The sequence below is a fragment of the Cariama cristata genome, unplaced genomic scaffold (genome assembly GCF_000690535.1).
Source record: "Cariama cristata isolate BGI_N322 unplaced genomic scaffold, ASM69053v1 scaffold2556, whole genome shotgun sequence".
Lineage (NCBI taxonomy): Eukaryota > Metazoa > Chordata > Aves > Cariamiformes > Cariamidae > Cariama > Cariama cristata.
In genome coordinates this window covers 26623-42266 of record NW_009623633.1, presented here as the reverse complement: position 1 = coordinate 42266, position 15644 = coordinate 26623, and the positions used below count along the sequence as shown (strand labels likewise).

The following is a 15644-nucleotide window of genomic DNA, read 5'->3' as shown; positions in this document are numbered from 1 at the left end:
GGAAGCCTGTTGTCTGAAGCGGTGTTTTGTAGGTAAAATGACTGGGCAGTGGAGGGATCTCTCGGGTGTAGAATTATAGTCCGGGGACACCCTATTTCTGCTTCCTCTGGAGGACGCCCTCAGGGTAAGAGGCCCCACTCTGCAGTCTCTGCGTTGCTGAAGCCATGGTGCTTACAGCTGTGGAGTTAACTGTCTTCTGGGTGACTGCGTAAGCTGGAGGAGTAGGATAGGCCTCTAGGCAGTATTTCGACCTGTGGTATTGATGTGTGCGGCAACTCACAGCACTTTGGATATCACATAAAGTAAATGTGAGTTTAACGATGTTCAATAGATGCAGATCTGCCGATTCAGTAACAAATGCCATTGTGCAGGTATTAACGGTTAGGATGTAAAAATCGGAGACAAAAGCAGAAAATCAGATTGTTTTAGGTGAGTCAGTTAAACAATGAAGGGGTAGGTGCTAGCACTTAGAATTTAAGCTACGGTTTCCTGCATGGGACCTTGAATCTCTTAGCAACAGGGATACATTTGGTTCTGGAAGAAAATGAGGTGCAAATGACCTTTTGTTTTCTGGCAGTAACCTAAAATTGTATTGAATTTTTTTTTATACATTCAGATAGCCAAGGTAATAGTTGCATTAAAAGAGGACATCTGTATGTGTTAAAGCAGAGTTTGAGTGGCTTTAGTCTACCAAGAATCTGTAAGTCTGAGTACAAAGTGACAGTGGACGCCTTTAATTACGTTTGCACAAAATCCTAGCATATTCTTGACTAAAGTGGGAATAAGCTATTCAGGGGTCAGTAAGGCACAACAGAAGCTAGGTGTACCTTTCTGAAAAAAAAAAAAAATTCCTGATTTTTCTTTTTATTCTGTTTAGTTCTTGAATTTGAACACGTTTATCTTGAAAATCTACCATGTGCTTCGATGTATGAACGCAGTTACATGCACAGAGATGTCATTACACATGTGGCATGTACTAAGTAAGTGTCTTTTTTTTTTTTCCACTCTATCTCATTGTCAGAGATGTATTTTTGTATATGCTAGGAAGTTTTCATTGTAGAATTTTAATAATGGAAAGTTACTGTGTCCAGAGGCGGTATTTTAAGTTTTTTTTTTAAAAAAAAAACTAAGTGTGAAGGAAAGGAGTTACTGAGAAGCAAGATAAAAATTGTTTAAATAGACTAAAAGAGGATCTTAAAATCCTTATGGCAATGTGCAATATATACAGGAATAAGAGCAGCTAATTGCATCTGAACAAAATATGATTCAGCAGAACTGCCCAGATTGAGGATAGCTTTCTTCTTTCATATATGTATACACACATGCACATATACATTAGTAAATAGTAACTACTGTGAAGCCAGACCTAAAATAAGAAAAAAATTATGTAGTAAAAAAGGATAGTATTATATATTTCTTCAATTTAGTCTGTAGACTTTTCACAGATTAATCCAGACTTGTTTGCTTTTCCGGGAGTGATAGTACCTATTCAGACAGGTTATCACAGTACTTATTTAAAGGTCATTCTCTACGCAGTGTTAATTATAGTGCAAATTACTGTCCAGCGTGAAGTGCATAATGTTGTGTTATCTTTTGTTATTTTTCTTTTGTAATTGTAGGACAGATTTTATCATAACAGCCAGTCACGATGGACATGTAAAATTCTGGAAAAAAATAGAAGAAGGGATTGAGTTTGTTAAACACTTCCGGAGTCACCTTGGTAAGAAGTTGCTTTTTCCTCTCCTTTGCTTTTAGTCGTTTGAAGAGGGAGTTTAAATAGAGACGAGAGGGTTTCTGGGATTCATTTACTGGAGTCAGGATTTAAATGATACCTACCTATCTTCCGTCATTCCCCTGTCCTGTTACGTTTTGCTCCCAAACTGCAGGAGGGATAGGGTGAGAATAAAACGTGGGACTCCTGCACAGACCCCTTACATCCTTTGCATTGTCTTGTGCCTTGCCTGTGGGGAGAATGTCTGGGACATGAAGAAACTGCATATTTTAAAATAAATGAACAAGGTACATGACAGGGTTCATAAAATCCAGAGTTGTTTAAAAAGATACTACTTTAAGTAAGATTACCACGGGTTTCTTTTGTTTTTTCCCCTAGTATGTAAAAAAAAAATGGTTACTTTCATCTGGAATTATTGCAACTGTAGAGTAAATTCTGCATCATTGTCATGATTAGCAGCTTAATTGCAAATCAGAATTAATTTTAACCCAGATTTCTGAGTTAGTAAGTACACATAGCTCTTCTATAGTATGCTAAGCATCAAGTAGGCTGGACAGAAAATGAGGTTCTCATTGCTATTAGAAATGGTGATATGCCTGATGGAAGAAAACAGTTTGATATGCAGACTGTAACAATAAGAAAAATATTTAATACTAGATAGTAAAAGTACTGTTTCTTTTTAGAGTTTAAAAAATGTTATGGTGGCTTCTTGATCTTAACCATCAGCTTGTCTTTATATACAGAAGTAAAATGTGAGAAAAAAGGCTACCAAGGAAAAATTAAGTATTGTGAAAAACATATGAAAGGTTCAATTGCAGATCAGTTTTGAGCATTATGTGTGTTAATAGCAGAACTCTAATACTATAAAGTTCTACTGTTTTTCTGTTTTGAGAGATGCAAGCTGAATGAGCACATAATTTTTTACCATACCGTAATGTTGTTCTCAGTTTTTTAAAATGAAAGTTGTGAATGAAAATAATTGCATTATAATCTTTAATTTATGTATATGGTAAGTAGTTCATTATCATTTATCTGATTCTAAACAGTGATAGGATGCAAAGTGTTGTTTTGTGGTGTTTTGTTTTTTTTAAAATTAAAGTCAGGTAGTTTTTTAGATCAAAAAGCTGGAGAAACAGCTGAGAAACAGGTTTAAACCTCTGCAGGTTTTTCCTGGGGAACATTGAAATGAAGGATGTTCCCTTTCCTGAGTCTTAATAATATGTTAACTTTTTTAATAGGTGTCATTGAGAGTATTGCTGTTAGTTCGGAGGGGGCGTTATTCTGTTCAGTTGGAGATGACAAAGCAATGAAGGTGTTTGATGTAGTCAACTTTGATATGATCAACATGCTGAAACTTGGGTAAGTTACTTAGTTGTTGAAAGTGTTTGTTTGAGATTATAAATTGATGTTGTTTTACTAAGAGATAAACCAACAAATTGGGTTTTTGAGGGTGAGTGGTTTTTTTCCCCTCAGTCAGGTGAAGCTGAGTAAGTTGCATTATCTGAAATGCATCCAGTGGCTGGAGACTGCCTGACCGAATAGAAAAATTTGCGACTCTGTATGCAACAGTGCATAAGTGGAGTAGGTCTTTGCGTCTCCTAGGTGTCAAATATGTGCAAAGATCTGATGTTTCTCGAAATACTTAGCTGGACATAATTATTTTTCTGTTGTTTGGCATGGAATTAAAAAATGATACCCAACTAATAGTTCCAGTAGAGGAGGGATTTGGCCTGTATGTATTATCTTATTTGTTGTCTTAGGAATAGAAATTTCCTTCTTCTTTTGGAAAGAATGTTGTTTTCTTTAGTCTTGCTGTTGTGGGATTTCTGTAGTTATACAGTATGTAGCTAAAGAATCTGGGAGAAATAGGAATGGATGTTATTCGAATTATAACAATAGCAGAGGAAAACAAGCCCCACACTGTTACAAGGGTGGGTTTGGAGGGTTGGATGATCCGTGAATGCTGTACCAAGAATGGTAGAAATACTGATTTTTCCACAAGCCTTTCAAAATTGGAAATCTTATTCCTAGTAGTCTGTTATTTGTTGGTTAATTGTGAAACTGAATAGAAGTATAAATTCAGGGGAAAGCAAAAAAAAAAAAAGGCCTTTCAGAATGCCTATATAAAAGCTTATGTTACCTGCTTTGCTGGTTATAGTTTTAGTACCATCCTCCAGATAATGTACTTAGCCTATAGGAATTGATTCCCTCTTGGCTGTCTGCTGTACAAAAATTCCAGTTAGCCTTAGTCTTTTGGTTTTGCTGGTATTGTGACTACAAAATTGGTAAAATTATAGGATGAAATAAAATGAATTTAGTATTAAGAAAAACTGAATTTGATGTTACAATAGAAGATGCTTTTTTTCTGTTTGAGAGTTTAGAGAAAACTGAGGTAGAATTTAAATCCATTTTGCTTCAGGGATATCCTGAGAATGCTACCTGTAAGATTTTTCTATAGTATGTTCCCCAATTTATCTTTAAATAGATTCTTTTCATCCTCAGTAATCAAGACCCTCCTCTCCTCATATATTTTTGTCAGAGCTAATTGGGTTTTACCTTAAGTGAACTCTTTAATGAAGAAGAGAACAGCATACAGCTGTAATATAAGCATTGTCCTGAATAGCCTTTTAAAACTTAATGTTTGTTGCTCTATCTTCTGTGTTAGTCTTTATTGAGTGGATAGTTTCTGATGACCTGCCTGAAAATTTTTTCATGGCTCTTTGCTCAGGCTTGCAGTGCTTAATGTACAATCGTGAGTTCTCTGTGGTCTTTTCAGCTCCCGTTATCTTGCGTTGCCTGCTTTGGTAGGTATATGCTGGTATATTGCAGGGTTGATGAACTTTGTCTCAAATTCTTCAGATCCTTTCAGTTCTAACTAATCTGTACAGTGTGGCTGTCTGCAAATCTCCGTGCTTTATGCTTCCATCAGTGATCTGGAGAAAGGCGGCTATTTCTGCAGAAACTTTGGCTAATGATGCATAGGTCAGTGGGACACCATATTTGTTTATTTATGTATTTATTTAATCCTATCCTTTCTAGTGAACCTGAGACAAAGTTCTGGTTATCTTTCTCTTTATGAGAATCTTTACCAGACAGGCATTGAAAATCCACATTATTAGTGTCTGTCGTTTGTCAGTCCTTCAGTATCTGTTAGTTTGATTTGTGAAAAGATACTAAATACAAGTTTCCTATGGAGACTGTATCATTTCTCTGTGGTCTGTCATTTAGTTTCTGAGTTCTTGTTCTCAAAATCTTTGCTTACAGACTTTTTTAAAAGCAGACATAACATATTATTAACAATATCTTTGGCGTGTTTTATTTGTAGAGTATGTTTTTGCTAGTAGCAAAGTAGTTCCTTCTTAAACACATTCAGAATGCGTTTTGAATATAGAGTGATTGTCTTAATTTTACTTATATTGCATTTTGGGGTTTTTTGGTTGTTGTTTTGTTTCATTTTTGGCAAGACCTAGTTGAACTTTTCTGTGAGTGTATGGCAAAGGTGCAGTTGTCCTCATTTCCAGTGAAGCATTAATGACTTAACAGATAGAAATGTTATTGAGTCATAGAAGTTAAGTGGTAATCATTAATGCCACTTGTGCTATTTAGCTGGATTTCTATCCTTGTTCTTTTATACTCACCTTCTCCCTTCACTTTCTATCACAGCCTCTTTATAAAACAGTATGGGAGCAACAGAAATTGGCTGAACCATCCACTCAATTGTGTTGCTTGCAAAAACTTGGTTATAACACTGTAGAATTTTAGCAAGACAAATATTAGCAAGACTAGTAAATAAAGTTCAAAATTTCCTTCTGATATTGATTTCAAGTTTATAGCATAACTTGATTCTTACCTAAGTAACATTATTCAATTACTTTTTTTTTTTTTTCTTCTGCCCCCTCCTTCCTCTCTGTGTTGCAGGTACTACCCTGGCCAATGTGAATGGGTATATTGCCCTGGAGATGCCATATCTTCTGTTGCAACATCTGAGAAGAGCACAGGAAAAATATTCATATATGATGGACGAGGAAATAACCAGCCACTTCATGTTTTTGATAAACTCCATACATCCCCTCTTACTCAGATACGGTTGAACCCTGTCTACAAAGTAGTAGTGTCTTCTGACAAATCTGGAATGATCGAGTATTGGACTGGAACTCCGCATGAATATAAATTTCCCAAGAATGTGAACTGGGAGTATAAAACAGATACTGATCTGTATGAATTTGCTAAATGCAAGGCTTACCCATCCAGTATAAGTTTTTCACCTGACGGCAAGAAAATGGCCACTCTTGGATCTGACAGAAAAGTTAGAATTTTCCGTTTTTTGACGGGGAAGCTCATGAGAGTCTTTGATGAATCATTGAGTGTGAGTTTGGTCTTGCTTCTCTTTTTTTGAAGCTTTCTCTACTTATTTGAATTTATTTACCAGCACATTCACTTAAGTTATCATCTGTTTCTAAAGCTGAGCTTCCTAGCTGTATTTTTCTTGCAGAGAGGGTTTTCCATGTTCTCTTCCTTGCCTCTTGTATTGCTTTGCCCCAAAATTAATTCATGCTGATTGATGTTAGTTATGTAGTGAAACTGAGCTGTTGATTTTAATCTGTGTTTTCATACTGCTAGATTACTTTTTACTAGAAAGCAATTATGGAAAATGCCCATTTCATATAACATCATAATAATGAATTAGATTTGTCATCTAAGAAATTTGTTAGACAGCTACACACTTCTCTTTGCTTAAGCCTAATACTGCAACATGCCTATTGGGTCATTAAAGTAAAAAGAGTATTACTTGTATTTATTTTAATTCTTCAGTTAAGTTTGAGTAGGGTGGTATCACTTGAATTCTGTATTTTCTAAGCATATGGATCAGTGTTTTGCTGGATCAAAAGTTTAAAATATGTTCATTTAACAGTGATTTTTTTTCTTTTCTTTTCAGATGTTTACTGAACTTCAGCAAATGAGACAGCAACTACCAGACATGGAGTTTGGCCGACGTATGGCAGTTGAGCGTGAGCTGGAGAAAGTTGATGCAGTAAGATTAATTAATATAATTTTTGATGAGACTGGACACTTCGTTCTCTATGGAACAATGTTGGGCATTAAGGTCATAAATGTAGAGACTAACAGGTAAGTTCCAGTGACACACACTGAGATAAAGGTGTTTGTTTCAAAGTCTACATTCAGTCAAATTTGTAGTATATTTAAAACTTGGTATGACTGTGGGGGTCTCTTAATATTTTTTGTTGTTGTTATTTGGGAGCCTTACGTTAGACTGTAGATAAGATACTGCCATGCTTTGTAATGAGTCATTGCAGTTTAAAGCTTAGTAAAATGAGGAGAAAACATGGCAAACATATTTGTATTAAAAATGTGTAATCAATTCATCTCTGGCTAACTGGATATGATATGTAAAGTAAACGTGGATCATGCAGTTGGGATTTTATTGCATAAGGAGGCTGACTAGTAAGTTATGTAGCAAGTTTGAATAGAGAAGCATCATAAAAACAATTAGTAAAAAATTATTTTGAGAGTTTCGGAATTTAGCTTTGAGTTGCAGTCAGAAAGGAGACATTCTGTGACTCTGAGCAGCTAACAGTAGTTAACACCTTTTTACATCTTGTACTTCAGGTGTATTCGTATCTTGGGGAAACAAGAGAACATCAGAATGATGCAACTAGCTTTATTCCAAGGAGTAGCAAAGAAACATCGTGCTGCAATCACTATAGAGATGAAGGCATCTGAAAATCCTGTTCTCCAGAATATCCAGGCAGATCCGACAGTAATCTGCACAGCTTTTAAAAAAAATAGGTTTTACATGGTGTGTGTGGATTCTATTTAAATAACTCCATTCTTGTATTGATATTTTCTCTGCATTATTGTTTATTTTTCTCCTTGCACCTTTCCAGTGCTTTGTTTTGAGTATTTGTGAACATAACTTTTCCAGAGGACTCCCTTTATATTGCAGGTGTATTCTAGAATTTTTAGCTTTGAATTAATTATAAATTGACTAGAAACAGCTTTAATTTTTTCATTATTGCTCAAGCAGTTAAATAAACTTGGATGGTTTTGGCTGTCTAAATTATAGTTCTCTGAGAAGGTTATATGCTTTTGTTCTAGTTGGAAAAAAACCCTTAAATAAGAACATTTAAAAAACCTAACGAGATCTTATACTGATAAAGAAACAATAATTAACTGTATGTATAAGATATGTAATTAAAAATAGTTAAATTCAGAGCATTGTCAGGACTTGGTAGCACCAAGGACATTATGTGCAACCAACTAAGACAGAAATCATCTTCCTGTTCACAATTTTGATTTTAGGTGAGATGCAATGAATAAGCCAGACACGCAATTCCAGAATAATTAGTAGTTGATCTGGGATGTGATCACCACAGGGATTAGAGATCAGTCTGTCTGTTGTTACTTGTGCTTGAATTTGATCCTGTTTTCTGTTGGAGCAAGATAGTATACTTTCTAAAGCTTTGTGTGGTTAATGTGTAGTATATAATGGAATATACTACTCTGAATGATTTGACAAGGGAGGAGAAAAAGACAAAATCTGGAAACATAACTCACTGTTAGAGAAAATGTGACTGTATGCATGCAGAAAGATTAGTGATTGTCATTTGATATGTAAGTAAGCATGCAACTGACTTAAGCAGATGCTCGTGTACTCATATTTATTGTTTCCCTCTAAGTACTATAAAAATTACATTTCTGAGATTTCTCCTGATTTGAATTAAATTCGCTAGTTTTCTATAGTTTTGCAGTATTGGAATAAGAGGATTTAGTTTGACTTTGTAGTGAAACTAAAAGTTTTGTGATGAAACCTGCCATTTTTTTTCTGAATATTACAGAACAACTTGATATTCTCCACTCTTTTTAAAGAAAAGATGATGAACTACTGTGGGCTTTCTGTTGAAAGGGGGAGGAAGTTTAAAGACAACAGATTATAAAACGTTACTTGGATTTGCATGTAGTTGTACTGGAATTTGTGGCTGGAAATGCTGATAACATAACACTGAAATGCAAGGATAGACTGTCTATGAATTCTCTTCATACATTTCAAATCTAGTTGGGTGTTTAGCAGGTTGAATAATCATAATGATGTCTTGGGTACAGAGCAGTGTGTAATATAAGGGGAAAAAAGAAAAAACTAAACAGTTAACCTTCTATTTTCTTTAGTTTACTAAACGTGAACCAGAAGATACGAAGAGTGCAGATTCTGACAGAGACGTATTTAATGAGAAACCTTCTAAAGAAGAGGTCATGGCAGCTACTCAGGCAGAAGGTCCCAAAAGAGTTTCAGACAGTGCCATCATCCACACAAGCATGGGAGATATTCATATCAAGCTTTTTCCTGTTGAGTATGTATTTGGTAGTGTTTTTGTTATTTCATTTTTCCTTCCTTCTGTGCTTTTTGGTGGCAGTATCCAAGACTTACATTTCAAGCTAAGAATAATTCTTTTCTTCCCCTTTTTCTACGGTCCTTGCTTCATAAGAAACTTTCAGGAATCTAGGAACGTGACTCTTGACACACACAAATAAAGTAGGGTAAAAATAGGTCTAAATAACAGTTGGGGGCACAGGGCTTTTTTTTTTTTAATGATTTTTGCTTTTATTTAATGATTCAGGGGTTTTATTCCTTTCTTAACTTTTGTTCTTTCTCTGAACCACAGATGTGGATGGGTCATGATGCTCTTCTGTGTAAGCTACATATTATTGTAAGGCAATGCTGTTTGATCCCATCTTGAAAAAGAATGGTGATGCTGGCAGCAGCAGTAGATCTGGCAGTAAGTCTGTGTAAGCCAGAGGAATAGTAGTTTGCAACTTTCAAAGGTGGCCATTGCGCTACATTTTATGTTATGGCAGTCCCTTCAAGAGCAACATAAAATTTATACCAGCATATATTAGCGCTGTGTACATCCAAAACCAGGCATATAATGGAAAGATCTTTATGCTTGACAATTGCTAAAGTTATTGTGTCAGCACCTCTCCTTTGTGATGCTCATCTATGCAAAGAATTTGTTACGAAACAGTAAATTTATGTAATATGTTATATTGCTATACATTGAAACTTAAACCATCTAAGTGTAGTCCATGCTTCTCCAAAAACAAATTCATGTTTTTTTGTAAGCACAGGTAACGCAACACAACCTCAATTCTGCCCTGTAGGGCTGCTAGTCTTTTACTGTGCTCTTCACCAATGTCTCCTTGCATCAGGCCCTAGTTTCTGGAATTTCTTAACTGTAACATAGAGATTGCAGTAGTGGTACCGCCGTTGCCAGTGAGTGCAGGCCAAGCTACATTATTTCTGACTTCTTTTTAATTCTCATGCCAGTGCATCACTATATTTGCATGCATAGGCATAGTATTGCTAGGTGCTTCACTGCAATGTTTTGTATGCAATTTTAAATTAAATACAGTATTACTAGGCTTGGTTATTGTTAGGTTTGTCCTTTCTTGTTCTGGTATTTCCTCCCAGCTGAGCTTTGAATTTTAAAATCTCTTTTAAGATGAACGTGATTAAAAATTTAAAGAAGGGCACATAGGATGGGGCTTTGTATGCCTTTTAAATCTTTGGCCATGTGCTCGTAGAATAAAGTTGTGATCACTGTTTAAGGCTGGGCTGGCAATTAAAGCAGATGACAGATTCTCACTATTAAACCCTTCCTTCCCCAGAAGGGGAAGGGAAGGAGAAGAAGGAGAGAGACTTATGGGTTCAAAAATTAAAACTACTTTAATAAAACAATAACAATGAAAAAGAGTATACTACTACTACTACTAGAAATAAAAATACACAAAACTAATACTGAGCTTCCCAGTGATGATCACGGGATTGTGTGCCACAGTGGCTCGCAGTGCTCATGTGGCAGGGTGGGCACCCAGACATCCCAGATGGGATCCTGCAACAGACAGGAACCAGATTCAGGAATACATGGATTGGGAATGGAGGCAGAAGAACGAGCAGGGTCCCACAGCGATGCCAGCCATGAAAGAAGAAGGGCCGACCCCTGTGATCCTTTAACTTTATACTATGATGTGTATCGGATGGAATACTTCATTGGTCAGTTTTTGGTCACCTGTCCTGTCCACACTTTCCTGCAGGTGCGACCCTTTTATGCCTTTTCACTTGTGGACCATAAGGGAGCCAGCAGTGACCTTCATTCCCACAGGCATAAATACAAACGTGGGCCTTTCTGCATACCAGTCCCACCATTACCTTAGTAAGAACTGTCTGAAAAACCTGTAGTCAGCTTCAGAAAGTACAGTTACTTAGTAGGTTCTCCTTCAGTTAAGTTTCTTCTGAAAGGAGAAATGGTGCTGTTTTACTCAAAAACAGGACAATGACTATGTACTGTGCAGGAACCAGGACTATGATCTTGTCTGTTTCATTAATTATGCCATTGGTGCTCTGTTTCACGAGATGGTTTAGAGTATCACTAAGCCCAAGCTAATGTTACTTCTCACAGCTAAAGTAACTCTACAGTTATGGACTCAACGTGGCTATTTTATGATTTGCTGGGAAAATGTGTGTGACTGCATAAACCCATCAATGTAGATCTACCCTAGTTACTAAATCCATTTTATAAAACTAGTGGAAGAGCTATCGCAAAGAATTTTCACTCTGGTAGCAAATCTCTTAGAAGTAAAAAATCAAGTCACAAAGATTAAGGGGTTGGTTGGTTCTTTTTTTCCCTTTTTATTCCATCAACAGTAATATTTCACCTCTTCAACCCACTTCCAGACAATGTTTGGGAGTAGTTTCAGAGGAGGATAACTGACTGCAAGTTCTATAATACTAAAACATTGTATTTTTAGGTTTTACTTCTATGTAACACTGGACACCTTACGTATATAGCTTAATAGAATTATAGAGGTGAAAGAGTGAATAACTTTCTGTTTATGGAGCATACACTCCTTAATTGATTTTGTAAATAAACTATGTAAGTAGAAAGCTGGGGAAGGAACATCTAATCAGTGGTGCCTTGAACTAGGCTTTTCAGGAAATAGATTTGGTTCCTGACTGTCATGGTTTAACCGTGGCCATCAGCTAATCCCCACACAGGCACTTGCTCACATCACCCTTGGTGGGATGGGGGAGAGACTTGGAAGAAAACTCATGGGTTGAGATAAAGACAGCTTAATAGGTAAAGCAAAAGCCATGCAAGCCAAGCAAAGCAGAACAAGGAAGTAATTCACCACTTCCCATCGGCAGGCAGGTGTTCAGCCATCTCCAGGAAAGCAGGGCTCCATCACACATAACAGTTACTTGGGAAGACAAACACCATCACTCCAAACACCCCCCTGCCTCCTTCTTCTTCCCCCAGCTTTATACTGCAGAGCACAATGCCATACGGTATGGAATATCCCTTGGGTAAGTTGGGGTCAGCTGTCCCAGCTGTGTCCCCTCCCAACTCCTTCTGCACCCCCAGCCTCCTCACTGGTGGGGTGGGGTGAGGAGCGGAAAAGACTTCAATGCTGTGTAAGCACTGCTCAGCAGTAGCTAAAATATTGCTGTTATCAACACTGCTGCTGCCTTCCTGTGTAATCATGCAACTTTGTACTCCTCTCAAGTTTTCTTGCTTCCAGCTCTGGGTTTGAGGAGGTGGGGATTTGGTTTTTTCCTTATTTGTTGAAAGCCCTTTTTACAGTGTGCTGAAACACTGCTCAGTACAACAGGATCATGGTCTCAGCTGAAATCTTTGTGGCTGTGCCACTACACAAATATTTATTGTAGCCTGTATTTTCTGTTACATGATTTTAGGTGCCCCAAAACAGTAGAAAACTTCTGTGTGCACAGCAGAAATGGTTACTACAACGGACACATATTTCACCGTATCATCAAGGTAACTTGTAAAAAGTTAATTTTTTTGTTGGTTTAGATAATGTGCCTTTGTGGTCAGTCCTCTCTGTTAAGACTTTCATTTCCCTTTTGCACAAAGGATTTCTGGAATGACTTCAGAGTTCCTGAAAAGTCTGAACAACTCTGAGGTCCTAAACAGCTTTATCAGTTACTGAAGTTGTTTAATAGTTGTTCTGCAACGGACAAGATGGAAGAAATCTGAAAAATGAGAGAAAGCTCAATTCAGTGATCCTGCTTGACTTAAGACTCTGTTTCATGTCAGAAGGCATTTCTTGTAAGGCTTCTTATTTCTGTTGCACCAGAATCACGCTGATAAAGCCTAAGTGTTTGCAGAAAGTACAGATAGTCAGGTTTCTGTCCTTTGCTAGCAGGAACAGTGAGTAAGCTTGGTTTTTTACAAGTACTTGATGATCACTTAAAGCTTTGTCCCCATCACTGAATGCTTTGTCCCTTATCCACAGCATTTTAACACATTTTGTTGAAAGGTTTGAGGTAAGTTTGAAAAAAATGTCACCTGGCGTAAAATGCTGTTGCTTATTTATTCTGTGCAGTGATGTAATAACATTTAATTTCTATGCAGGGTTTCATGATTCAGACTGGTGACCCAACTGGTACAGGAATGGGAGGTGAAAGTATTTGGGGAGGAGAATTTGAAGATGAGTTTCATTCAACTTTACGACATGACAGACCGTACACACTCAGCATGGCTAATGCAGGACCAAATACCAATGGATCCCAGTTTTTTGTAACAGTAGTGCCAACTGTAAGTAATATTAAAAGCTCAGTTCAAGGCTTGAGGTGCTAACTAGATAGTAAGAATATTTCTCTGATGGAAAAAAGAACACATTAGTACTAAATAATATTTTCTTGTTCTTTTGCAACTAAATGCTGCACAAATAATGTATATAGTGTGGGCTTCACTGAAATCTTCCTTTGTGAAATAGAAAAGTATTTTTGTCAGTTGTGAGCCATAGGCTTTTGCCTCTAATTGGAGTAAGGGTGATACGAAATTCTTAGTAAATCAGGCATGTTTGCAATTTTGTATTCCTGGAGTATTTAATATTAATATACTGGTTTAAACTTGATGGAAATCTAGCTATTGCTTGGATTGCTTGAAGTTTTTTGATACGGTGCCAGGCTAACTCCTTAATAGTGCCTAATTACAGGTATAAGAAAAAGCCAACATTCAGGTTTGAACATTTCCTTCAATCTGTGTACAGTTTCAGAGCCAAAAAAAGAAATTTTGATATGTGAATCTAACATACAAAACAAATCCTTAAACGTAGCACTTACAGAAACTGCATTCTTAAAGCACTTATTTCAAAATCCTGTGTCTTTTTTTAAAAAGCACCCATCTACCATAATTTTGAGTCTTAGTAAGTTACGGCAGTGCCTACATTCAGATTGCTAATTGGGCATAATTCAAAGTCATATTCATACAGTAGGTGGTATTCTGAACTGGCACTTAGAATTCAGCTGTGAAAATACTGTGAAATAGACTGAAAGAACATTTCCGTGAACTGAGAAGACACTTTAAAAAAAACTAAGAAATGCTACTGCATTGTAGGAACTTGACCTCTGTAGTACTTTGAGAAAACAATTGAAAAGGTGAGTTTAAATGTATATGATCTGTATTAGCTGCACTGTAATATTTACTTACATGCTAATACTTGCACGGTGTTAAGTTTCATAGTCTGCAAATATAAAATGTATCCATGTACACTTACTCTAGGTCAGTTTCTTTCTGATTTGGTACCTAACCTACATCTGCTTGCTATTTTAATATGCTTTTTCTTTCTTCTCCTGTGCCCTCAAAACAGCCGTGGCTAGACAACAAGCACAGCGTGTTTGGACGGGTGACTAAAGGAATGGAAGTTGTTCAGAGAATCTCAAATGTAAAAGTCAATCCTAAAACCGACAAACCCTATGAGGATATCAGCATCATTAATATCACTGTGAAGTAAACTAGGAGTTGAAGGTTCTAGCTTAAGTAGAAAAAACTTGGCACGATGGGACCCAAAAAAGGACATAGAAAGAACAGAAACATTTTTGATAATTCACAGAATCAATTAGGTTGGAACAGACGTCTGGGATCATCAAGACCACCTTTGCCCTACCACCACCATGTCAACTAGACCATGGCACTAAGTGCCACATCCAGTCTGTTCTTAAACACCTCCGGGGATGGTGACTCCACCAACTCCCGGGCAGCCCATTCCAATGCCTAACGACCCATTCTGTGAAGAAATGCCTCCTCATTTCTAGCCTGAACTTCCTCTGGTGCAGTTTGAGACTGTGCCCTCTTGTCCTGTCACTACTTGCCTGGGAGAAGAGGCTGACACCAGCTTCGCCACAACCTCCTTTCAGGTAGTTGTAGAGGGCAATAAGGTCTCCTCAGCCTCCTCTTCTCCAGGCTTAAACAACCCCAGCTCCCTCAGCGGCTCCTCGTAAGACCCTCTAGACCTTTCACCAGCTTTGTTGCCCTAGATAGAAGTGCCAGGACAGAGCAGTCACTAGTTCTAATATTTTTAATGTACCTAAAGTGCCCTAAGCCTGTATTTCTGGTAGCTTTGTATTTTAAAGTAAAAATATCTGCGTGTTTCTTACAAAGTCTGCTGTTTTCTTGTGTCTCTTCTATGCAAACCTGAAGATAAAAACCCACACCATGTCTCATGATAGTGTTTATAAAATACGATCAGGGTATAGTTTGTAACTTTTTCATGTTTATTTGCATCTTTCATATCTAATTAATCCTTCTCACAGTATTGCAATCTCTGACACAGGAAAAGGTCAGAAATCCTAAGCTGTGTAAACTCTTCAATCATATGGACATGTATCAAAAATTAGATTAAGTTATGATACTATTTGCTATGACAAGGTATGTAATCTACCTCGGTCCTTTAAAAGTGGTTGTGTACGTGTCTTCGTTGCTCTTGGACACAGATCAACTCTTGGAATGCCAGTGTCTAAAGTCCTGTGCAACTTGTTTGGCATTGCCAATAACGTTTTTTTCTTTCAATGTTTGCGTTCTCATTATTTTAGCCT

At 37.0% G+C, this 15644-nt stretch overlaps 1 protein-coding gene across 1 annotated transcript; it reads left to right on the top strand.

Annotated features, from left to right (window-relative positions):
- The first annotated feature begins 778 nt into the window (after positions 1–778).
- On the top strand, positions 779–14563 carry PPWD1 (peptidylprolyl isomerase domain and WD repeat containing 1). Its single transcript, XM_009702803.1, has 11 exons — positions 779–800; positions 878–980; positions 1620–1720; positions 2971–3091; positions 5651–6098; positions 6669–6859; positions 7361–7550; positions 8918–9099; positions 12501–12582; positions 13180–13362; positions 14420–14563. Exons 2-11 carry the CDS (start codon positions 925–927, stop codon positions 14561–14563), a joined length of 1698 nt encoding a protein of 565 aa, XP_009701105.1. The 5' UTR covers positions 779–800; positions 878–924.
- Positions 14564–15644: the final 1081 nt, after the last annotated feature.

Coding starts and splice junctions, on each gene's coding strand:
- PPWD1 (XM_009702803.1), top strand. CDS start 925: ATGTATGAACGCAGTTACATGCACAGAGATGTCATTACACATGTGGCA. Junction 3,092..5,650: donor ATCAACATGCTGAAACTTGG/GTAAGTTACTTA, acceptor TCTGTGTTGCAG/GTACTACCCTGGCCAATGTG. Junction 6,860..7,360: donor ATAAATGTAGAGACTAACAG/GTAAGTTCCAGT, acceptor CTTGTACTTCAG/GTGTATTCGTATCTTGGGGA.